This window comes from Equus caballus, chromosome 21 (assembly GCF_041296265.1).
Source record: "Equus caballus isolate H_3958 breed thoroughbred chromosome 21, TB-T2T, whole genome shotgun sequence".
In the NCBI taxonomy this organism is placed as follows: Eukaryota; Metazoa; Chordata; class Mammalia; order Perissodactyla; family Equidae; genus Equus; species Equus caballus.
In genome coordinates, this window is record NC_091704.1 from 27,820,349 (window position 1) to 27,846,105 (window position 25,757).

The 25,757-nt window shown below is 38.1% G+C and overlaps 1 protein-coding gene across 19 annotated transcripts in view; it reads left to right on the forward strand.

Annotated features, from left to right (window-relative positions):
- The window catches only part of PDE4D (phosphodiesterase 4D), a 1,371,041-nt gene that overhangs the window by 475,509 nt on the left and 869,775 nt on the right, over positions 1-25,757 (forward strand). For all 19 annotated transcript variants that reach the window (XM_070245831.1, XM_070245829.1, XM_023625252.2 and 16 more), the window contains 1 exon segment: positions 11,111-11,340. In XM_070245831.1, the coding sequence (XP_070101932.1) occupies positions 11,111-11,340 (230 nt within the window).

Below are 25,757 nucleotides of genomic sequence, written 5' to 3' on the forward strand. Positions count from 1 at the left end.
TTCTGTCTCTTCCAATCAGTTTTAAATCACAGCCCATATTGGGATTATGTTCTGTAGATGTTTGAGAACTATCTGCTATCTTTGTGTTAACCTGGGGTGGAAATTTTCGTTTTCATATGGAATTCATTTTTGCAAGAGTGCCTTTTCTATATCAGTATACAAAGATACATTTGAAAATGGTTTGTGTTAATTCGGTACAATGCCCTTTTCAATATTAAAAGACCTTAGGTATTTATCTTTATTGCTTTGACTTGTGAGTTTCCTATAAGATTATTTGGGTAACTTTAGCACTGGATTTTAAGAAAAAACACATGTAATGAGTAATGAGATAAGGGGGAAAACATTTGGCATAAGGCTTAGAGAATCTAAAGGAAGATTTCCAATTATTGCTTTAACGTATTGTGAACAATTTCATGGAGACATAACAGAATAACCTATATAGACAGTGTCTACTGTTGGTACATAGTACTTTTAGATTGTGAGTATGATCTTCAATTCATTGCAATAGTAACCTCTTAGATTATATTCTAGTCCTTAAAGAGTTGGTTCAGTTTTCAAAAATTGTCTTGTTTATACTATGAATTCAGGCGTGGGGAGCTTTACTATTTCAGAGCTTAATAATGCAGCAAACCAGTTAGACAGGAAAAAGGAATGTAACATTGGAAGTGATAAAAACCTTGCTCAGCTTAATTCGTTCTTTTCCTGAAAACCTATACAACTATTTAACATACTAACTTCTACAATGCTCTGCATAGCATCGGTACCCTGGAAGTACTGAGTGCCTAAAGTCCTTCATTCCTATTTTAAGAAATTAGATGAAAATACTTATCATAATGTATATGTAGTTGAAAGAAGTTTCAACATAGGGATAGACCAAAGCAATTTGAGTGACTGAAGTCTTGAAATTTTAAAATAAATTCCTTGTTTTGTGCTGTGGCCTCTACCTAATTTATATTAATAGTTACAAACACAACATTACTAGTATTTCCAATATGTAATACTATTTACCCATTTCTCGGTTTCTTACAGTTGAAGAAATAGAGTCAAGTTTGTCTATTTTCTTCATTTTTTCCTTCAACAAGGTTTATGTAGCATATGTTTTGTTTTAGGCACTGGATGAGTACTGGAGGTGCAAAAGTTGTTATGCTATGCTCCCATCCTTCCAGATGTGCCCAAGCTAACAAAGGGAATAAACACACAAGCAAATCATTCCACAACAACTGGCAGGCAGAAGGCTGACTCGGGGTCATAAATAAAAAGGCAGAAGCTATTTGCACTCATTGTCTTGGATAATATTTTCACCTAACTGTGCGTTGGAGGAGGTCATTAAGAGAACATGACTGCTGATTGACCCATGAGCTGATCCAGGCAATCAGAGGCTTCTCATCCTCTCCTCTGTCCTTGGAATGTATGTTCTGCCCACCATTCCCATAGTGGGAACTGTTTTCAAGCACACAGACTTGAGAGAGCAGTGTGTTGGTGAGACCATTTGGATAGTACATGCGACTGAACCCCATTAAGGCCTCTATGTAAACTGTTAAGATTCTGTGGGTGAAGATAGAGATCTACTCATCTTGTGGACACCCAAGACAAGCCTCGTATGTAAGTTCCCTTGCTTATTAAACCTGCCACCTACCAATCCATAGTGGCCTGGCTCTTTTCTTCAGTCTCTCCTTGTCCTCCATGTATGGAAGACAGTTTCAGATTTCCCCCAGGAAGCTCCCAAGGTTTTGAGCCAACACTGTAGAGCCAGCCAGGAGATTGGAGAAATGGATCTTGGGAAAGAGGCATTCACAGGGGAAATCTCAGCTTGGCCTTTGACCTCTGTGTGGGGAGGTGTGGCCCATATGTTAGATGTTTGTGGACCACCGCATGAGTACAAGGACACCCCAGAACACCAGCTGGTTTAATATGCCAGCCCACTGTCTCTAGAAATGCAGGTGCTACTAGGCCCTGCAGAGTTTGTAGATCCATCAAATGCCCCCGCCCCTATTCCTGTGGCGGCCCCTGCACTCTGTAGAGAGAGACTGAGGGAAATTCCCGCTGATGCCTCGTATACAAATGGGTCTGGTTGGGGCAACCCAACATGGACTGTAGTCTCTAATCAGCCAAACACTGACATCATCTGGATAGAAACAGGAACAAGCCACAGTAGCCAGTGGGTTGAACTCAGAGCACTTTGGCTGGTGACCACTTAGGTCATTAACCCTTCTCACAGACAGTTGGCTGTTGTAAAGAGATTAACCCTATGGCTTGGACAGTGAGAAGCTGAGGGGTGGATGATCATAAATAAGTCTTTGTGGGGTCAAGATACTTAAAAAGACATTTGAGTTCACCTGTAAGAACCTGAGGCAGTCCTCACCATCTACCACGTCCCAGTTTATAAGGCACTGACACCCCGTGCCAATCAGGAAGCTGATCCCCTAGCCCTGGTACAAGCCCTAGCAACTGACCCTTCAGTAGATACAGCAGAATGAGTCACCACAGCACCTGGGTGGGATGGCATATTGACAAGGATACTGGACTGCTCTTGAAATACAGTGATTTGGTCAATGCAGTAACAGCATGTCCTATGTGTTTTAAACAATGCCCAAGGCAACTACCAAAGGAGTCTAGAGTCATCCACCGGAGTTCCTAACTGGTGAGGGGTTGACAAATTGATTATACTGGCCCCTCCTCTGAGTGAGGGTTCTAAATATGCCTTGGTTTGTGTGGACACTGTGTCTGGGCTAACCTAAGCTTTCCGCTGTCACCTTGCAAACCATGCTGCCAACATTAGGGGATTGGAGAAGCTGAGTATCATGAATGGATACCTTCATTGAATAGGCAGTGATGAGGGGTCACATTTCAAAGGTCATGATGTGCAAGACTGGGCAAAAGAACATGACATTGAATGGAGGTTCTGCCCCCCCATAACCCATAGCAATAGGATTGGTAGAAAGGAAAAATGGAATATTAAAGCAGCAGATTAAATTACTAACAGGTAAATCCACCTTGGCCAGGTGGACTGAAGTATTATCTTAGACTTTAATACATTTGAATGATGAACTAGTAGGGCCTGTTGCCCCACATGCCAGACTGGGGATCCCTGCTGAGAGACCCAATACCGTAAACGTATGGAAGTCTTGGGAAACAGCCATTGCCCTAACTCTCACCACAGATCCTTGTACTATGCTGCTAAGAATACCAAGTGCCATCATACCTGGGGAAGGCATTATCTGCTAGAATTTTCAATGGGCCATCCCATTGGGATGGGTGAGTTACTTCACACCCCTGGGTGAGGGGGAACTACTCAGTCTCCACTGGGATCCCATTGCCCTGCTTCAAGCTGGACCTGTTGAAACACACTGTACCTGAAATGGAACATACACCATTGAAAGAAGGGAGAAGGAGGGGTCCTAGTCTGGCATAGCCCACTCCCAGTCCATCTGCTCATGCCTGACATTGCTGCCTCCTCCAGCCAGTATATATGGTATGCCCAATCAGGTCAATTTCCTAAAGCTGCAGCCACGTTAACATCTAAGGATCAGGCCACAAGTGTAATTCTTATAGAAGGGGAAGACCTTCCCATCTAAGTTCCTACCAAATATCTGTCTTTTTGACCTTAGACTTCTGCTGCTCCTGTGGTGTCTGGTCACAGGATGGGCGCCTGATGGAAAAACCTTTTTACAGTGGGCCCAGTTGTATGCCTGGCAAAGGAAAACAATCCAGTTGTAGAGTACGTGGGCAGCTGCCCCTCTCCAGCTCATCAGGATTGCCATGGTGGTCATCCCTACTCCAGGGAGGGCATCGGAAGGCTCTAAAGCAGTTCTTAAGGAAGAACAACTAGGACTAGTACTCTTAATTCATCTGCTATTATCAATACTGATCCAAAAACCTGACCTGTGGCACACACTATCAATAACACTGGGCATGGGTACTTTTTTCTGTCAAACTACACAAGCAGCCCATCAAACTGCAGACTGGAAGGGTCCTAAAATTACCACCATCAGTGCCATGGGTGGCTATGCTCAGATTTGGGATGTGTTTATGTGGCTCACCCCAGGTTATGAACATTTGGGCACCTGGGCACCCCTATGTTGGGAACAGAAAAATCAATCTAAACAGAACTAACCCAACTAACACCAGGGATGTGGGAAGGGTATTACCAGAGCTGTGTAGTCATTTGTCACATTAAAGAATAGCGACTGGTTTGGCACTGACTGGTCACACTGCCCAAATATTTATTGGGTAGCTTGGAAGGGGACCCAGCGGTTGTGTGGCACAAATCTTTGGCTGTGGCATCCATCTGGGTGCTTGGGCCACTGCACCTTGGGTTTTCCCTGGACACGAAGGAGAATCTGTCCCAGGCTAACAACAATTGCCAACCTTCCTTTACTCAAGGCCATATGGACGTGTTCTGTTTTTTAATGGTACAATCATTTGGCCACCAGCTTCATCCCCTTCCTTGGCCTGGAGGACATCATAGCTGACACAGAAGCCCTTACGAAATTCTCCCAGCAAGCTTTAAACGATAGCCAGCAAAGCCTATCTTTACTGAACACTGAACTGTCTCTAATGAGAAAAGCTGTCCTCCAAAATAGGATGGCTCTCGATATTATTCCTGCCTTGCAAGGAGGCACCTGTGCTATCATCCAAACAGTGTTGTGTGTTCGCACCTGATGAGTCTGCTAACATATCCTCTTTATTAAATCACATGAGGACGCGCGTGAACACCCTGGGTGATCCGATCCCCAGCCTAAGGGACTCAATAAATCAGTGATTCAGATCATGCGGCTCCTGATGGAAAAAAACTTTTACTTACTTTGGGAATCATTATCTTGATCTGTTTTTTCTTTCGCATGTGCCTATACTGCTGCTGTGGTATCTGCCTCCAATGCAGCCCAAGAGCCACCAAACTAGCCACCCGCATTCTAATAAAACCCCTTGCTGACCGCTCAGGGCACATTGCGGAAGAGGGGGCATGCAAGATTGTAAGAGCCGGTCAGGAGGCTGGAGTGTTGGAGGAGGTCATCGAGAGGATGTGACCACCAGCTGACCTGCAAGCGGGACTCCAGCAATCAGAGGTCCCTTACCCCCTCTCCTGTCCTTGGAATGTATGCTCTCCCCACCGTTCCCACAGTGGGAGCCATTTTCAAGAACACAGGCTTAAGAGAGCAACGTGTTGTTGAGACCATCTGGACTGAATGCATGACTGAACCTAGTTAAGTGTCTATACAAACTTTTAAGATTTGGGTGGGCAGTCGCCGAGATCTCCTCATCTTGCAGCCGCCCAAGACAAGCTTCATATGTAAGTTCCCCTGCCACCTGCCAATCTGGAATGATTTACCTCTTTCTTCAGTATCTGCTCACCCTCTGTGTGTGGCAGCCAGTTTCAGATTTCACCCAGGAAGCTCCTGAGGTGTGTAGGATGAGAAGAGCAGTGGTTGAAAGACAGCATCTTGGAGAATGCCTAGATTTAAGAGACAGTTATTAGAGGATCCAGCAATGAGACTAAATGGAACTGATTGGAGAAGTAGACAGGAAACGAAAAGAAATGCCCGATTTACAAGGTAATTATACATCTTAGTTTGCCTGAGATAGTCCCAGTTTTCTTTTTTCATTGATGTCACTTCTCGCTAGCAGCGCCTTTCACTCACAGAAGTGTTCACCCTACCTATGTGCTGCTAAAGAACCCAAAGTCCTCTGTTATTGTTCTTATCACACGCTGGGGATTATCTATTTAGCTTTGTCCCCAAATGGACTATAAGCACGTAAGCGAAAGGCAGTGCCCAGTCCATCCATATTTCCAGCACCCCACACAAACTTGGAAGGTGGTGGATACTCAATAAATACTTAATTAAGGAATTAACCAGGATAGAATGATGTCAAGATTAAGACAACTTGAATCAAAAAGTAGAGATGTGATTATATATATAACATAGCACCAGCTGTAACAAGGAAACCCCAAATTTTAGTGGTTTGCCACAATGGAAAATTATTCATGGCCCATGTAGCCCAAATTAAGCATTCTTGATTGGCAAGTGGCTCTCCTCTGAATCATGATTTAGGAACCATGACTTCTTCCATCTTTTGTCTCCATTGTCTTCAATACATGGCAAGAACTTACAGAGGGGGAGAGAAATGAGGACTTACACTCACAGTTTTTCTGAGTCAGGTGTGAAGGTGGCACACATTTCCTCTGCTGATAATCCATCGTGTGTAATATAACACTGTTGATGTGTCTACATCTACCAGCGAGAGAGTCTGGAAATGTGGTCTAGCTGCGTGCCCAGAAAGAAACATTCTCTCCTACGATGCCAATGTGTATACATTTTAAGATAATTTCTCTGGAGAAAATTTTATTTTTATATACACATATGAAAAAATATCAAAAACTGTGAGATTATCAGCAACCACAGAAATTTATTTCATGGTAGTTGTGGGGATGTCCCTGCACTAAAGGCCTGGTCAAGCGATTTGCTATCTACTTTGGGAGGAAAAAGAGAGAAGAAAGAAATTAAAGGACAATAAGAAGAAGAAGAAGATATTTAATGTTCACTCATTCACTGTAATACTCAGTTATTATGGAATTGCTTTCTTTAGGTATGACTTTCAGAGAAATATTTATCCTAACAGTGAAAAGAATTACTTAATTTTTCTTTCAACTGTTCTAAATAAGTTAGTTAATTACCAAAGAGGATTTCATTTCATTACAAATTAATAGGTATGTATCAAACTAAAATATTTTAGCATTTTTTCTCTTTTGATATTGCGTATCTTGAAGCTGGATCTCTTATTCATATTATATTTCTGATTCCCATCAATAGCAGGGTGAATGTTGTTTCGTTTTATAATTATGACTTTTGCTGCACTTTTTAGTCTAGAGATGACACATTTTTATAGAGAATAGTAACTATTAATAAACAAAAATATGAAAATCACCAACACCATCACCCAGAGAAAGCCATTTTAGAGAATTGAGATATATTCTTCCAGAATTTTTCTGTGAATATGTGTTGGGTTTTGTTTTGTGCTGTTTTACAAAAATGAGATCACTTTGTAATCTGTTTTTCCCACTCAACATTATGTCACGAACTGATCACATATCCTTCTGCGTTGTTTTAACAGCCTCATAGTATTTCATAATATGATGCATTAAAACTTACTAAGTCAATCCCTCAGTACAATTAGATTACCTCCAGTTCTCTGTTATTATAAAGAAGCTGCAGTGAACATCTTTGTAGTCGAATCTTTGCCAGTCTTATTGGACTATGTCTAAAATGTCAAAACCATTAGTTCCCAAATTCTAGTCTGCATAAGAATCATGCTGGGAACTCATTCAGAATCCAAGGCCCTGCTCACAGATATTCTGGCCCAGCAGATCTGGAAGAGGGCCCGGGGGTCTGAATTTTAGCAAGCACTTTCTGTGATTCTCATGCAGGGGATTTGAAAAATTATGGTTTTGAGATATTATAAATACTATCTTTCCCCTCAACCCCTTGCAAAAATGCCATTTTCCAGCAATAACATAAGACATAGATTGCTCTGGTAATTGATTTTACATTTCTTTTCAAAATAAGGCCGTTTAACCTCCCGCCTTCTACTAGATAAGTTGTTCTATTTATTTTTGAAATATTGATACACATTGATCTGGAATTTTTAACAAGGCACTTGCTATACTTTCTTTTGACTGGAAATGTTAGGATATAAATATTTACTGCTTTATCATTTTTATCATCAACATAAAAACACTGCATTTTATTTTTAATAGAGGCTGTTCTCTCAAAAGAAGTTACCTCTTGAGGAGGTTTTGTCTAAAAGAATATGCCACAAGCATTAAGTCTTTCATCCGATAACCTGGGTTATATAAAACATTTCTGTAGTTGAAATGCTATTGCCAGAGTGGGCAACTCAGCACTTAGAAAAAGATGTGAATTTTGGCCAGCTACATTCAGTGTTGGCTCTGCTAGTCTCATCCTTTGTTCCTCTTTCCCGTTTTCATCCTGAAGAAGGGTATCTACACACTCAAGACATTCACTTCTCTTGAGAAATCTGTGAGGCAAATTATGACCTGTTAGCAGTCCCAGAGCAGGAGTTCAGTTTGCAGTTCTGTCCTTAGATGGACACATAGAACTTCACAAACATGCAGAGGCTCCCTGTCTTAATCTAAAAGCAAAGAATGTTACACGTGCATATGTTTTCTCTTTATTTTCTATATTTGCCATCTCATTAAACGTGGATTTTGCCATTGGCTGTTACAAAATTAGAATTATTTCAGAAGTGAAAGTGGTGTTAAAGTTTATTTTGTATTTCTTAATTTATAAGGAAACTAAAGCCCAGAAAGGCTAAATGACTTCTTAACACTAAATAAGAAATTAGTGACAGAGTCAGACCTAGAATCCCTGTCTCCTGATTTACAACAAGGATTGTCATCAATTTCCAGTGTTTACGTAGGGCTGTCCTAATCTCAGTTCTGTTATTTATTTATTTTTTTATGAAAATGTGAGGCTTATTAAGTTATGGTCAGTTAGTGTGTGTTCTATTCTTTTCTAGTAACATGCACCCTTCTAGGGACCACGCTTGTTAGAGGTATACAGTGTAGTTGTTATTAGCTCCAGCTTTAACTAAAAAGAGATTTGGGTTTGCATCTTGGCTTGTAGGGTGATCCGCCATCTTAGGTTGCTTGGGACTGTGGGGTTTCCCCGGACATGGGAGTTTTAGTGCTAAATTCAGAAAGACCCAGGCAAACTGGAACAGTGGGTTACCCTACTAACCATGAGGCTGTGTAACCAAGGCATTCTATTTTATAAGTCTCTGTTTCTTTATATGTAAAATGGGAAAAGTAATAGGACCTAACTCAGTCAAAACTAAATGAGATGGAATATGTAAGACAGCACCATTCGAGAAGGACTCAATAAATATTAGCCATTATTATTATTTTAAAATTTTTTTCCAATTTATTGAGATAAAATTGACATACAGAGGGTACAAGTTTAAGGTGTACAGTATGACTTGACTTACAAATATTGTGAAATAATTAACACAATAAGTTTAGTTCACATTCATCATCTCCTACAGATAACCAAAAAAAAGGAAAAGAAAAAAATATTTTCCTTGTGATGAGAACTCTCTGGATTTAGTGTCATAACAACTTTCATAGATACCATACAGCAGTGTTGACTATAGTCGTCCCGTTATCCATTATAACCCTAGTAGTTTATTTTGTAACTGGAAGTTTGTACCTTTTGACCACTTTCGTCCAATTTTCTCTCCCCCACCTCCACTTCTGGTAATGACAAATCTCATCTTTTTCTGTGAGTTTGTTTTTGTTTTTTCATATTCCACATATAAACGAGGCTCATACAGAATTTCTTTTTCTCTAACTTATTTCATTTAGCATAATGCCCTCAAGTTCCACCTATGTTGTTGCAAATGGCAGGATTTCCTCCTTTTTTAAGCCATTATTATTTATGTTGTTTTACAAAGCAAGTAGATTCCTCAAAGCACAGATTTCCAGAAGCTAGATCTTCATATCTAGGATTCGAAATAAATGAACTTTGTTTTTAGCTTTGACTTCTTCTTTGCCTTCTGAGTGCCCTTTTTTAATCTATTTATCCATAAAATTAAACAATAAAATCTGAGGCTGAATAGAGTCCACCATTGCGTATTCTTTCACATTTTTCAAGATATAAATCAGAAAGAGACAAATTTGCTATCTGGAAAACAATATGGATGAATGAAGTATCAAAGGCAGCACACTGCTATGAAAAGATAAAGGGAATTAGCCTGCTTATAGTACTAACAGCTGCCATTTTATTTAGCGCAAACTCTGTACCAGTTGTTTGTCTTCACGACTTCATATCTCTGTTCCAGAGAATGACCCTGAGAAGCAAATATTATTATCCTTAATGTTCAATTGGAGAACCAGCCTCAGTGAACCTAAGTTACTTGGCCAGAGATAGTAGTATAATAAGGAGGGCAACAGAAATTCTGACTAGGTCTGGACTCTGCCAAGTCAATGCACTTTCAACTTAGAACCAACAGGCTAATTTTGGGCAAAGTACTTTGCATCCCTGGGCTAGTTTCTTCACCTATAAAAGGCAGAAGGACAGGAAATTGCCATTTATGGTTGCTTATCACGTTGCAAGTAATAAGCTATGCATATGATCTGCATGATCTCGTTTAATTCTTGTGGGTAAATATTATGCCTGTTTTTATAATAAAGGAACAGAAAACTTACGGAGATTAAGCAACACTTTAAGAACGCAAATAGCAAAGTGGCAATGCAAGGATTCTAAAACGCAGCATATCTGATAACATTTGGTGACTCTATCATTCTGAGTATTTGGATGTAACAAATGTTGCCAGAGTAGACTTGCCAGCCACCTGTAAATAATTATTGCTCATGTCACAGCATATTTTTTCACTTAGAATCAAAATATTAAATTTTCTACTTTATTCTATACTTGATTTATCTTTGCATTTGGATAATAAGGGTCTAATTTGCAAAATTCAGCTGTGATTTAAATATATTTCTACTGGGTACTCAGATTTTTTTTTTCACATCCTCATTTTTAAAATTTTCCTCAAAAAGTCTTATTATAAAACTTTGCAAAGAACATCTGAGTAATATATGACATAGGAAAATATGTCTTACAAATGTGGTCCTAACTATGAAGAAAAAAAATGACTCGTTTTTTACCTCTTTCTTTATAAGCATGTATGTACAAGTGCGTCACATGTCAAGATGTGTATATATATTAAAATGAATTTTCTGCAATTCACTTCATAGAAAGCAGAAAAATATTTTGATTTACACTTGATTTTGTAGAATTCATGTACAAAGCTCATAAATTCTAAGATTATTGGAGATAGTTAATCGTAACAACTGAGCTATATCTAAATATACTGGTGAATGAATTTACTATTTTTACAATAAATCTCGATTTCAGTTATTAGTTCTAATCTTTCCACCAAATATTGTTCTGTTAATGTTGTTGCTTTCTAGTCAGCATTTTTCATGTATAAGTTTCCCTTAATTTCTTTCTCCGAAAGTATAAAGCCATCATGTAATGATAAATACTGGGACTTCTGTTGATTACTGTACTTTCTTGAACTTTTGCCTTAGGCCTCTGAGGAAACACTGCATTCCAGTAATGAGGAGGAAGACCCTTTCCGAGGAATGGAGCCCTATCTCGTACGGAGACTTTCTTGCCGCAGTGTTCAGCTTCCCCCACTCGCATTCCGACAGTTGGAACAAGCTGACTTGAAAAGTGAGTCAGAGAACATTCAAAGACCAACCAGCCTCCCCCTGAAGATTCTACCACTGATTGCTATCACTTCCGCAGACTCCAGTGGGTGAGTGCCCTTGGGTGACATTTCCCCATTTTGTATTTTGGATGGTGATTGTCATCTGTGATCTTTTGAGATTTTGCAGCACATTGCTTGGTTTAAGTGGGAGCCAAATGGTGTTTCTAGAGCCAAAAGAAAGAAGGATGATTTTTCTCAGGTAATGTCTCTATCTCTTCAGGAAGAGACATTTTAGTGAAATTGTTTTACAAGGAAGAGTTGAAAAGGTATTGGTGAATGGTAATAAGTATGAGGCAAGGGGGCCTTGGACTTGTAAAATTAATATTGGTCATACATGATTTAATAGGAAAATTCTTAACAAATGAGAACTAATGGACAAATTACCATGTACACATACATATCTGGAAACAGTAGGCAATGCTGATTGATGCAAAATAAATTTGGAATCAAGAATAGATTGTACTGTAATTAGAATCAAAGGAAATATGCAGTTGTATTCTTGAGCCTAGCAATTTGGCCTTTGACTCTGACATGCTTACCAGAATACTGTTGTAGTTCCCTGCATGAGACGGTTTTATTTAGCATTAGTACATATTAAAGAATCACACACAGTCACATCTCCATCACTTAACATTTGTATTTTCTACTTTGTAAATTATTTATGTTTTTATTATTTTTTTCTACTGTTTACCAATGGAATTTTTGGGGGGTTTTGTTGTTGTTATTGGTTTTAGTGAAGAGGATTCACCCTGAGCTAATATCTGTTCCCAATCTTCCTCTTTCTGTTTGAGAAAGATTTGCCCTAACCTAACATCTGTGCCAATCCTCCTCTATTTTGTACATGGGTCGCTGCCACAGCATGGCTGCCAGGGAGTGGTATAGGTCCACGCCTGGGATCCAAACCCGGGATGCTGAAGCAGAGCATGCCAAAGTTAACTACTAGGCTGTGGGGTGGGCCCGCAATGGAGTTTTTGATCTTTATAGCAATGTCACCAGGTGAAAAATTATGAATGAAAGTGAAGATAGTGGGCATGTCCATTATTTTTTCTTTTGGCCAGCAGCATTTTTAAGAAGCTTAGATAGAAAAGAATGAGGAGGAAGCCAGTGATGCACACTCAGGCAGACTCTTGAGTATTTACTAAGACTACAAGAACAAAACAATTTTTTATACCACCAATATGAGTCTTCTTCATTCTCTGCCAAGTTCCAGGCATGTCTAGGGAAGATACCTTTTATGTTTTTCTGAAAGTTGTGATCAGAAGAAATTTGTCCAGTAACTGTCCTCTAAGCTACTGAATTTTGCTGTTTGAATTGTTATAGACCAGTTCAAAGGACCTTTGTTATTAAGAGGTTTTAGGGAATTACTACTAGGTAAATAAGAAGACAACGAATTCTTACTTTGAAGAAATAGAAAGAGGAAATATGTATTTGTTTGTTTGGGGATGAACCGTGTACATAAAGAAGAATGTGCACCTATTGATCAGACACGCTAACACAGGTGGGAATTTTATATGGTAGCTTGACCTGAAAATTCTTTGAAAAATATTGTCTCAAAAAACCGATTTCCCCTCTCTTCGGGATGAACACCACTATTGTTCATCTGTGTAGAGGGCAGGACTGACAGATACTATGTGCGTCAGGGGTCACCACAACCACTCCTAGGTTCAATGATTTCCTAGGAGAGCTCCAGGACTCAGCAAATAGTCACATTCGTGGCTGGGATTTATTACAGCAAAAGAATACAAAGGAAAATCAACAAAGAGAAAGTTGCACGGGGCAAAATCCGGAGGGAAGCAGACACAAGCTTCCAAGAGTCCCCTCTCCCAGTGGAGTCAGACAGGATGTACCTAATCCCTCCAGCAATGAGTTGTGACAACACATGTGAAATGTGTTAACCAGGGAAGCCTTCTACCAGAGAAGCCTGTAAAGCCTCAGTGCGTATATGAGGCATCTAAAATAGTCAAACTCAGAAACAGACAGGAGAATGGCGGTTGCCAGGGTAGGGGAGAGAGGGAATTGCTGTTCCACGGGTGTATAGTTTCAATAATGCAAGATGAATAAGCTCTAGAGATCTGCTGTGCAACATCGTGCCTGAAGTTAACAAGACTGTAATATGCACTTAAAAATTTAAGAGGGTAGGTCTCATGTTAAATGTTCTTACCACAATAAAAAACAATAGAAATAAAAAATAGACTCGGTGCCCATAATTTTTACTGGGGGCTTATCAGTCGTGTGCCCTCTGCCCAGCACGGGCCTACATTCCAGATTCCCGGAAGGAAAGCAGTTGTTCAGCACAAACCACCCTTTTTGCACAACCAGTTTAGGTACAAGGGAGCCACTCTTACCATTTCGGGAGTGTTGGGAGCCTTCCTGAAATCCACGTTCCCACATGCCAGCTAAGGGCCAACCTTTCAAATCGGCTTTTCTAAAGACAAAAGTTGCAGACCTGATGTTCGCTCTTTTCTGCACAGCAGGTTTACCTTAGAATCATTATCTTACTTTCTCTACTTTTGAGAAGGGATTCTAATTCTAATTCTAATTAAAATAAACTAATTTAAGCCTGTGATGTGTTCAATTAACCTTGAAATTTCAAAAAATTTGGTGGCTAAGCATGATTTCTCATTCAATGCTGGTGTTATATCACGTGCCTTTAAAAGAAAATGGTGCAGTATATTTAATATATCTCTATGTAGTTGGGCAATGCATATAATTAAAAAATCTCAGGTAAAAGCTAAGCTTATTTAATTAAATTCAAATGTGTTGCTCAAAACAAATAAATAGTCTCCAAGTGCCAAAGAACTTAGAGGTTCAGAATTGTCTGCATGATAGTGTTTCTGTTGGTTCAAAGTTTGTTTCCTTCTTAATCAAGAATCTAAGAATGAAGTGTAGGAAAACCTGGGTTACCATTCAGAAATTTATTCAATACTTTGGAGGGAAGAATTTGCCTCTTAGAGAGATGAAACAGGAATGACTTGTCCGTACCAGAAGGCAGCTAGAAGAAACCATGGATGACAGTGGCCAATAACAAGAAAAAAGGCCTAGGATGTATTCAAGAGATTGCTATTACCTTCTGAAGCAAAAATAATTTGTGAATCGAGTATTTGAGAAATATAAAAATCAGGAGTATGATTTTCTGGAATATGCTTAAGCATTGGAAGGGAAGCAGAAGGTAAAGTTAGGGGTCACATTCTGTAGCCATTTCAGTTAACTAAGAACCCCAGATTCTTTCACAGCTATCAGAAAGGGCTAATGGGAAATTCTTTTAGCTAGGTTGTCTACAGCCCAGTTCCCCATTATTAAAGGTTAGTGTGCCCCCAGGTCCCATTGTCAAGCTATGCCGAGACATTGGCAACTGTAAATCTTTGATGGGAAAGGAGACTTTTCACGCCCTTTGAGTTTATTTTCCCTATTTTTTTAACATCATAACTTTGCTCTTTCTCCTAGTGTATCAGTACACAGACACTTGCTCTGTCAAGCATCAGGTAGTGGGTCTAGGCACTTGTGTCCCTCCTTTAGAAAGCCACAGTGTGGCCCAAGTAATTGGCTTCTGAAGGGAACTTTGGCCTGCAAAACTGAGTGTTATAGATGGCAGCTATTAGCTTCCTCACGAAGTGCCTGGGTCAAGAGACTGAGTTCAAGAGGGATTTTTTATTAACACTTCTATAATTCTACTTTGGTTTTTTCCCAGGCAATATGAATGTGTTCAAATGTATGCTATTTAGCAATTCTCTTTGAGCATGCCTAAGGTATTAGCTTATGTGTTTTGTGGTTTAGCAACCTCGAGAGACTTTCAATGATCACAAAGCAGAATTGTAACGCCTGGGATGCTGAGAACCTCAAACTCATCCACCAATTAGTTTTCCATATAGGGTGGGATTATTCAGGCTTCGTGGCTGTTTATTGACTCCCACTGAAATAAAAGGGACATCTATTAATGGCTTCAAATGTCATAAACTTGGCAAAGAAGTCATTTCAAATGTCATAGCTTTCTGTATTTCTCTACTAAATAGTTTTCTATCCATTTACTTTTTAAAAATCTTTTTATTAAGGTATAATTTACATGCAGTAAAATACGCAAATCTTAAGTATGCGTCTTGATAAATTTTTATATATTTATATACCCATATAATCACCATACAATCTCCTAACTTCAATCGCCAAAGATTAGTTTTGCCTCTTCTTGGACATCGTATAAATGGGATCATATGATATGCGCTCCTTTTGTCTGGCTTCTATCACTCAAAATGTTTTTGATATTTATCCATGTTTGTGTATATACTAGTACTTTTTATTATAGTGTAATAGTCTATTGTATGAATGTACCATAATTTATTCATCTATGTTCTCTAATTGATGGACATGGGTTTGTTGTGAAGATGAAATACGTAGCACTGTTTTACCATAATGTAGGTACTTCATACAGAACTATAACAACTACTGCTACTGTGATACCTATTTGGCAAAATATTGGAACAAATCATGTTTGGTTTTGTTGAATTTGTTAGTTTCCTTATTGCAATTGGCTTCAAACATCCTCAACTCATATCTCGTGGGGTAGAGATGGATGTTCTATCAGATTTAGGAGTCAATGAGAAATTTGCTCCTGATTCAGAAAGTCAGGATGATTCTGGACTTGTCACATTTGTGTTAAGAAGTCTCTCTCTGGCTTGGTATCCGTCCACGGACACGCCCTGCTTTCAAGTGTTGTTCAGTTATGTTTGGAGGGAGAGCTGAGGGCCTCCTTCTTCCTTACCTCCTCTTTGCTTCACTTACAACTTTGCTGACTTCTCCTTATTTCCCTGGTCAGAATCCTCAGGAGGAATTAAGAGCTCCCCTTGGCCCCACCTATTGCACTGGCTTACTTTCCCTGGGTGGCCCATGTACCCTCAGATACTCTGGGGAGGGTTTAACTTGCCACATGTGGAAATTGCTTCCTGCACACAGGTAAAAAGTTGTGGGAGCAGAGGGAGGGTAGGAGAGGTAGTGCTAAACCTCTCCAGCTGTGTTTCCTCCTGCATCAGCTACAATAAGATGAGAGGCAAAGAGCAAGCTGTACCCTTGTGACATGATGACATGCCTCTGGATGGATGTATACTCAGGGATCTGTGTGGGTGGAGAATAGTACAAGCACTTTCTCATCACTAGTGTTCTATTACCTGTCTGGAGAAATACATTGTGTGCATTTGTATTACAGTGTCCCATAAAAAAAGAAAATGAAAAGATAATTTAAAAGAAGAAATGGTTACTCTGGGGAATAAAATAGACTCCTGAATATAGGGGGAAGGATTACTTTAGTCAGATAAGGTTTCATTTTACAAGGATCTTCTGGAGATATTTCCTTGAGTTATGTGCTGTTCACAGAGGGGCTGGTCCCGGACGCCAGTCAGACATTGGATTCTTCATCAACCACCCATCAGCGAGCGTTCTTGAGTACACACAGTACATTAAAGTGAACATGAAAAAGGTAATTTTCAACACTTTGCTACTGAATCAGAATCCAAACAAAAAATAAAACGAAGAAAAACAGAAGCCGAGTTAAAGCAGACCTATCTGATCTTTCAAATGTGGTCTTTTTAACTTAAGAAGGTATTAACAGTGGGTATTTCATATGTGAAATATTTTGGAATAAGGATTTAGAAAGGTAAAGGGTTGTATTCCGCAGTGTACCCATGAGACTTGCACCATCATATTGGGTATGTGCTCAAGGTTTATGAGATTTATCTGCTAAGTTCTCATGGACAGATATGTGGAAGATCTACAACCCACTAGGCAAAGCTTTCCAAAATTGAAAATGGGCACACATAATTGTGATTATGAAATATTCCTTAGAAATATAGTATTCTTCAGCTGGATTTGGTCTTAAAAGTAATCACTGTGAAGAAATTGGGAAACAGTGCGTTCAATAATCTTAAAGATACACGTTATGTAAAAGAAACTGGATTTCTTTGTCTTTGATTTATTTAAATGCAATTTATTGGCATAGTGTTTGTCAAAACTTCTCAAGACATCCACAGAACATCACAAGTCTTTTGTTTCTAAAGAATTGACTCTGCTTAAATTGAACCTAGTTTTATTTTCTGCTTAAATTGAATCTAGTTTTATTTTTGTGTTGAAATTTGTGATTTTCAAAATTAAAGTTAGACTCTAAGAGTGGTTGACCACTTTATCTTTACTTTGTAAAATCTTGATAAATTATATCTTATTTCCAGAATCGGTAGCAATTCTTGAATGTAATCTAAAATAAACAGCTAAATAATACTGACTGTTTTTGCTCATACATCATAGAATCTCTGAATGTTTTATGATATCTATCATGCCCTAAATTACAAAAGAATGTGATAATTATCAAACTCTAATTTCTTTCCCAGACTACTGTAGTGCCTTGTCATTCTTGTAGTGCTGTCTGGCATCCTAATTAAGGATACTACCAATGAACTGATACTACACACAATATTTTACTCTCTATCTGTATGTCAGTAAACTAACATACTGGGGGAGGGTTTGCTTTTATAATCAAAGGTTTCTATCTCACCAGGCTTCCGTGTTCTTAAAAACACTAGAGAGGGCGGTGACTTGTGCATTTACCATGTCATAGCATCTGTCCCTGTTCCCAAACCTTTCTTGTGCTGTCTTTACTTGTTTAATAGTATAGATTGGTTGGGAATCCCATACTTTCTAAAAATGGACCCAGTGAAGCATTTATTTTACCAGGAAAAGTGATTGAAGAACATAAAAGTATGACAGACAGAGAGCAGAGCCAAAAACTAAAAGCACTTTAATTATATTCATCTGGAAATCATAATTTTTCAGCACCTCAGCTTCTTTTCCACAAACACTACCTTGTTTGACCATCCTTCTGTAACCAGAGCTTTGCATCACTGAAGTGTTTAGGGAGAATTTACAATTCTTTAAAAGTCACGTTCTTCTGGAAAAAAAGTAGGTGAAAGCACTCTGACTGAATGGTCTTTATTTAATTATCCTGTGCTGCATAAATGTATACACTGATTCAAACTTATCATTGACCAAAGAGCTTCACCTTGAGAAATTCAAAATTTAAAAATATATCTTCAGCTGAAATTCAGGAAAGGATGGAGTTATCAAACTTTTTTCACCTATCGTCTCCCAATTGGTAGGTCGTTTTTTTGTTTGGTTTGGTTTCCTTTGCTGTGAAGAAGCTTTTCAGGTTGATTTAGTCCCATTTGTTTATTTTTTCTTTTGTTTCCCTTGCCTGAGGAAACACGTTCAAAAAGATATTACTAAGACCGATCTCAAAGAGCACACTTCCTATTTTCTTCTGGAAGTTTTATGATTTCAGGTCTTACCTTCAAGTCTTTGATCTATTTTGAGTTAACTTTTGTGTATAGTGAAAGATAATGGTCTACTTTCATTCTTCTGTATGTGACTGCCCAGTTTTCCCAACACCGTTTATTAAAGAGACTTTCCTTTCTCCATTGTATCTTCTTGGATCCTTTGTCAAAAATTAGCTGGTTCTAAATGTGCAGGTTTATTTCTGAACTCTCAATTCTGTTCCATTGATCTGTGTGTCTGTTTTTGTGCCAGTACCGTGCTGTTTTGATTATTATAGCTTTGTAGCATATTGTGAAATCAGCGAGTGCAATGCCTCCAGCTTTGTTCTTTTTTTCTCAAGATTGTTTTGGCTATTTGGGGTCTTTTGTTGTTCAACACAAATTTTAGGATTCTTTGTTCTATTTACATGAATTGTTTACATCTATTACATATTGTTTGGGCTTTGATAGGGATTGTATTAAATTTGTAGATTGCTTTAGGCGTTATGGATATTTTAGCTATATTAATTCTTCCAATCCATGAGCATGGAATATCTTTCCATTGCTTTGTGTCTTCGATTTCTTTCAACAATGTTTTATAGTTTTCGGTGTACAAGTCTTTCACATCCTTGGTTAAACGTATCCCTAGGTATTTTATTCTTTTTGTTGTGATTGTAAATGGGATTGTATTCTTGATTTCTCTTTCTGCTATTTCTTTTCTAGTGTGTAGAAATGCAACTGATTTTTGTATGTTGATTTTATACCCCACAAATTTACTGTATTCATTTATTATTTCTAATAGAGTTTTCATGAATTCTTTAGGGTTTTCTATATATAAAATCATGTCATCTGCAAATAGTGACAGTTTTACTTCTTCCTTCCCAATTTGGAGCCCTTTTGTTTCTTTTTCTTGCCTAATTTCTCTGGCTATGACTTCTAATACTATGTTGAATAAGAGTGGCATAGCTCTTCTTATAGGAATAGCTTTCAGTTTTTCACTGTTGGGTATGATGTTAGCTGTAGGTTTGTCATATATGGGCTTTATTATGTTGAGGTAATTTCCTTCTATACCCTTTTTGTTGAGAGTTTTTATCATAAATGGATGCTGAATCTTGTCAAATGCTTTCTCTGCAGCTATTGAGATGATCATGTGATTTTTATTCTTCACTTTGTTAATGTGATATCATATTGATTGATTTACAGGTATTGAACCATCCTTGCATCCCTGGAATAAATCCCACTTGATCATGGTGTATGATCCTTTTAATGTTTTGTTGTATTTAATTTGCTATTATTTTGTTGTGAATTTTTGCATCTATATTCATCAGTGATATTAGCCTGTAATTCTCTTTTTCTGTTTTGTCAGTGTTTGGTTTGGTATCAGGGCAATGTTGACCTGGTAAACTGAATTGGGAAGCATCCCCTCCTCTTAAATTTTTTGGAAAAGTTTGAGAAGGATAGGTATTAAACCTTCTTTGAATGTTTGGTAGAATTCTCCAGAGAAGCTATCTGGTCCTGGACTTGTGTTTTGGGGGAGGATTCTAATTACTGTTTTGACCTCCTTACAAGTGATCAATCTATTCAGATTCTCTATTTCTCCTTGATTCAGTTTTGGAAAGTGCATAATTCTAATAATTTATCCATTTCTTCTAGGTTATCCAATATGTTAATGTATAGCTTTTTCCTAGTACTCTTTTATAATTCTTTGTATTTATGTGGTATTCATTGTCATTTCTTCTCTTTTGTTTCTGATTTTATTTATTTGAGACTTTTCTCCTTTGTCCTCAGTGAGTCTAGCTAAGAGTTTGTCAATTTTGTTTATCTTTTCAATGAACCAGCTGTTAGTTACATTAATTTTTTCTATTGTCTTTTTAGTCTCTATTTCATTTATATCTGCTGTGATTTTTATTATTTCCTTCCTTCTAGTAATTTTGGGCTTCATTTATTCTCCTTTTTCTAATTCCTTTAGGTATAGTGTTAGATTGTTTATTTGAGATTATTTTTTGTTTCTTGAGATAAGCCTGTATTGCTATGAACTTCTCTCTTAGTACCACTTTTGCTGTATCCCATAAATTTGGGTATGTCATGTTTTCATTTTTATTTGTCTCCAGGTATTTTTTAATTTCTCCATTGATTTCTTCATTGACTCAATAGTTGTTCAGTAGCATTGTGTTTAATCTCCACATATTTGTGACTTTTCCAGTTTTCTTCCTATAGTTGATTTCTAGTTCCATATTGTTTTGGTATGACTGATATTATTTCAATCTTCTTAAATTTATTGAGACTTGTTTTGTGGCCTAATATGTGATCTATTCTGGAGAGTGTTCCTTGTTCATTTGAAAAGAATGTGTATTCTTCAGTTTTGGGATGGAATGTTCTGTATATATCTATTAAGTAGGTCCATCTGATCTAATGTGTCATTTAGGGCCAATGTTTCTCGTTGATCTGTCTGGATGATCTATCCATTGATGTAAACAAGGTGTTAAAGTCCCCTACTATTATCATATTACTGCCAATTTCTCCTTTTATGTCTGCTAATATTTGCTTTATATATTTAGGTGCTCCTATGTTGGCCATATAGATATTTGCAAGTGTAACATCCTCTTGTTGGATTGTTCCCTTTATCATTATATAATGTCCTTCTTTGTCTCTTGTTACAATTTTTGTTTTAAAGTGTATTTTGTTTGCTATAACTGTTAGTACCCCAGCTTTCTTTTCATTTCTATTTTCATAGAATATCTTTTTCCATTCCTTCTCTTTCAGTCTGTAAGTGTCTTTAGATCTGAAATGTGTCTCTCGTATGCAGCATATATATGGGTCTTGTTTTTTTATCCATTCAGCCACCGTATGCCTTTTGATTGGAATATTTAATCCATTTATATTTAAAGTAATTATTGATAAGCATGTATTTATTACCATTTTGTTACTTTTCTTCTAGATGTTTTTATAGTTCTTCTCCATTCCTTTTTTCTTCTCTTGCTCTCTTCCCTTATGATTTGATTACTTCCTTTAGTGTTGTGTTTGGGTTCCTTTCTCTTTATTTCTTGAGTATTTATTATAGGTTTTAGGTTTGTGGTTACCATGAGGTGCATGTAGAGCTGAGCAGCCAAGGTATGGGCACTGAAAAGACACATGGTTCAATTGATCCAAAATTGCAAAGTGGGGGCACAATGTAAGAAAGATAGGAAAAGAGATTTGAGGGTATTTGCAAGATAGTGAAGGAAGTGATAAATTACGGCAACTATGCTGGGTATGGAAATGAATGATTATAAGAAGGTACAGAGACAGAAAGGAATCAAGGTCTCTAGAGACATCTATGGTGTCAAACAGGTGAATTCGAATAACTGAACAAGCTCAAAGATAGAAGGTTATATTTAGAGGATAAGATGTTTAAAACTTAAGTTTTAAGTGTTGGAGGTCATTTAAGGTATTTTCAAGATTCAAGGGAAATTCCAGGTGGAAGAGGGTGACTACAGGGGGAAAAAAGTAGTTGAGAAATTGAGAGATTTGGGCATGAGGTGACTCCTTCACATCAGCACTGAAGTCACTCAGGATAGCAGCAAGACTCACGATATCAAGATGCTAAAAAGGTAGACAGTTTTCAATAAATGGAGCACAGTGATCAGGGAGACTGGCAGAAGTCAGTGATGAAGTAGAGTTGATTGGCATGGATGTCACAGGAGAGGTTTCACAGGAGGGTGGAAGAGTAGTGATCAGTAACTTAATGTGAGTAACTAGGAGAGCATCAACTCCATCTCAGGAAGAGGCACAGGAGACTGAGAACAAGAGCAGCCTCCCCTCCAGTGCAATGCAGGGAGTGACCATCTCAGCAAAAAGCCAAGTTTGAAAGAAGGCAGGATGTGGAATGATTGTTCAGTGGTGAAATGAAGATGAAGGGAAATCTGTTTACCATGGTAGAAGGATTCCAGAAGACCTAACTGAAAAACGTGAGAAGAAGAAGAGTAGGGATTTGGACAGGGAAGAGAAATCATAGAGCAATATGAGGATAAGGAACTGGAAGAACACAGAAGAGAGGAATAATCTATCTCAGGTGGTTCTCTGAGCTATTATTATAGCTAAATTCCAAAACATTTTCAAGAATTGGTCTAGCTATCCTCTGACAGACAGATTCAGGGAGCGGGAAGTGAAACCTAGTTAGTAAATCTTTTTGAAAGGCCATGAGGGTTGTCCTAGTTCAAATAAGTAGGTCCACCATGGTGTTCCTTGGTTCCTAGTACTTTCATCATCTATTGGAAACAGCAGCAGCTTCTTGTGTTTGGGGAATTTTGCATCTTTCAAGTTACTCAGCTGTGTCCTAGATTTATTACAGGCTATGGAATATGGAGAAGAATCTGATTTTTTTTTAAATATGCATTATCTTTCCAGTTCAGAGCATTATTCTATTTTAAAGAATTGTTTTTCTGTATTTAACTCTGATTATTTTGCCAGTTTGAATAACAACTTAGGTGCTTTGAATTAGCATTTGGGTTTTTCTTTCAAGAATTTTCTATATTAGAAATGATCAGTGTCTTAAACAATACTGATTTCTTAAATATTCTTTAATACTATTTCTGGGATTCAAGCATTATTCCAGTTCATCATGCTGCCAATTGTAGCAGTAAAGTCTAGAATGAAATTGAATTTTATGTGGACAAACTCTATTTGTAGAAAACTTTCTTCAGTAAACCGGGCTACTAATGTGAGCTTAGTGGAAGAACAGAGAGGCATGTACATATGGGTTTTCCCTTAACTTGGATGTAACATGTTATTTGCAGACTTCATCTTACAGCAAACTCTGTTCATACTAATTTTAATTTAAAACTATTTGATAGTGTTGCATAGTTATGACATGGGACTAAAAACTTTGATATGATGCCTCTGCAAACACAATTTTTTATTCTGGTCTTTTCTGTGACTCTGTGAAGGTCACTTTTTTGTTTATTTTAATCCTCACCATCTGAAATAGTATTTGTGACTGGATTTTAGCAATTGTGGAGAATATCACATTTGAAAAGTGCCTCAGCAAAGGCTATTAATTATACTCCACAGAGACAGAAACAGTGAAGGCTTCATTTGTCTTGAGAAGAAATGTAAAGGTTAATTGATTTTCAGAGGATTACTACAACAAATAAAGACCAGAACACACTTCTTCTTATTTTGGTTTATAACTTCTGGTATTTTCTATTCACTATCCACTGAAAAAGCTGAGATGAAGGCCAATGATTTTTAGATTTATTAAGTGTTTCTATAAAGCTGCCCTAAAAGTGAAAGATGTCCTTTGCAGTTGGCGTAACAGTGAATAGATGATAATGAAAATTCACATTCATGGACCATTATCTAGTCATTAAGATGATCATTATGATAACTATATAGTAATATGGAAGTACTTCAAATCTTTCGAGAAGAAAAGCAAAATACACAAGTATATCCATATTAAAGTTACTGCGTTGCAAAATATATGCCTGCATGTGGCTAAGAACTGGAAAGCAATATGAAAAGAATTAGATTTTTTGGAATAACAGGAATGTAGTTGGTTTTCTTTTCTCTCATCTTGATTTCTATTAATGAAAATATGTGTTTGTCCAATCAGAAAAATTAAGTTAAAAATTGCATTTATGATTTCCTTGTAGTTTCATTCACCCAAGTATTTATTGAGTCTTTAGTATATTACAGACACTGTTTTAGATGCTGGGAGTATATTTAAGAAGGTAAAAATAAAATTCATGATATTTTATTTCTCACATGTAATTCAATAGGAACTTTTGGCAAGTATGGCGGAGGGGGTAGTACTTGTGCCTTGTAGAGTTCTGGTCATTTTGTGTAACCATGCTCTGTTGGCAGCAGACTCCCCCAGAAGATCACCAGCAGAACCTACTTATCAAGCAAAATCAAGTATTTGTCTCACTGAAAGAAAGGAGAACAGCACCTTTAAATGTAGAAATATTTCAGAAAGGGGAAGTACAGAAAGGATATTTATACAGTTTGAGAGCCTGGTCTTGCTAGGTGGAGAAATGGTTGGGATTGAGCAGAATTTAAAGACTAGTAGCTGTGGATTAATGGGGTCTTGAAGTGAAGTGAGGGTCTTAAGCGAGGCTTGATGAGTAAACTTTTAGTCTTGGTAAATAATCTATTTTAGCTGGTTTACAGTCTTACATTCCAAGAGCAAGCATTCCCTGGAGCGGGTACCTAAGTTATTTTTGCTTGGTCCTAGGATTTGTTTAGCTCTAAGGCAAGCACTTAAGCTTTGACCCAAAATTGTTTAGCACTGGGACAGGAGGGTATTTAGTTTTAGTTCTTGCCTCCTTCTTTGCGAGTGAGCCTAGGTGCTATGGTCTAAATGTGTGTGTCTTCTCCAAGCTCACTTGTTGAAATCTTAACTTCAAAGGGGATGGTATTAGGAGAAGGGCAGTTTTGAGAGGTGATTAGGCCATGAGGGTGGAGCCTGCATGGACGAGATTAGTGCCCTTATAAAAGAGGCCACAGAGAGATCCCTTACCCCTTCTGCCATATGAGGACACAGGGAGAAGGCCATCTATGAACGAGGAAGCTGGCTTTTACCAGGCACTGAATCTGCTGGTACCTTGATCTTGGACTTCCCAGACTCCAGACTGTGAGAAATAAATTTCTATTGTTTATAAGCCACCCAGTTTATGGTCTTCTGTTATAGCAGCCTGAGTGGACTAAGACTCTAGGTTAGATATTCATTTAGCCAGACAATGGAACAAGACAGGGGCTCTGTACCCTCTTTTTTTTTTAAACTTATATTACTGCCACCCCATTGCTTGAGACTGTAACCCTGGGGATAGTTAGAGGGATGAGAACTCAAGGAAGTGAGGTCCTGGAATAGACAACTGGTTTGGCTGGTCAGTATTCAACACTCTTCTGTTTTGGAGGAATCTCAGGGTAGGTAGGAGAGATGGCCCAGACTTCCACCAGGGAAGCCTCAGGGCTCAGATATCCCCTCTGTGAACCTCTCCAGTTAGACCTCAGTGCAGTCAATCAAATGCTCCCAACCAGGACTTTGAATCTTGAGGAGGTGGCTCTGACCCACCATCACATGTACCATCGTGGAGTGGAAAAGTTAGCGGCATGGTGGTTGTGGCTACTGACAGTGTGATGAGGAGTGGTATGTGCCCAGCTGGTGAGCAGCAGACTGATCATCTGGCTCCATTCTGCCTG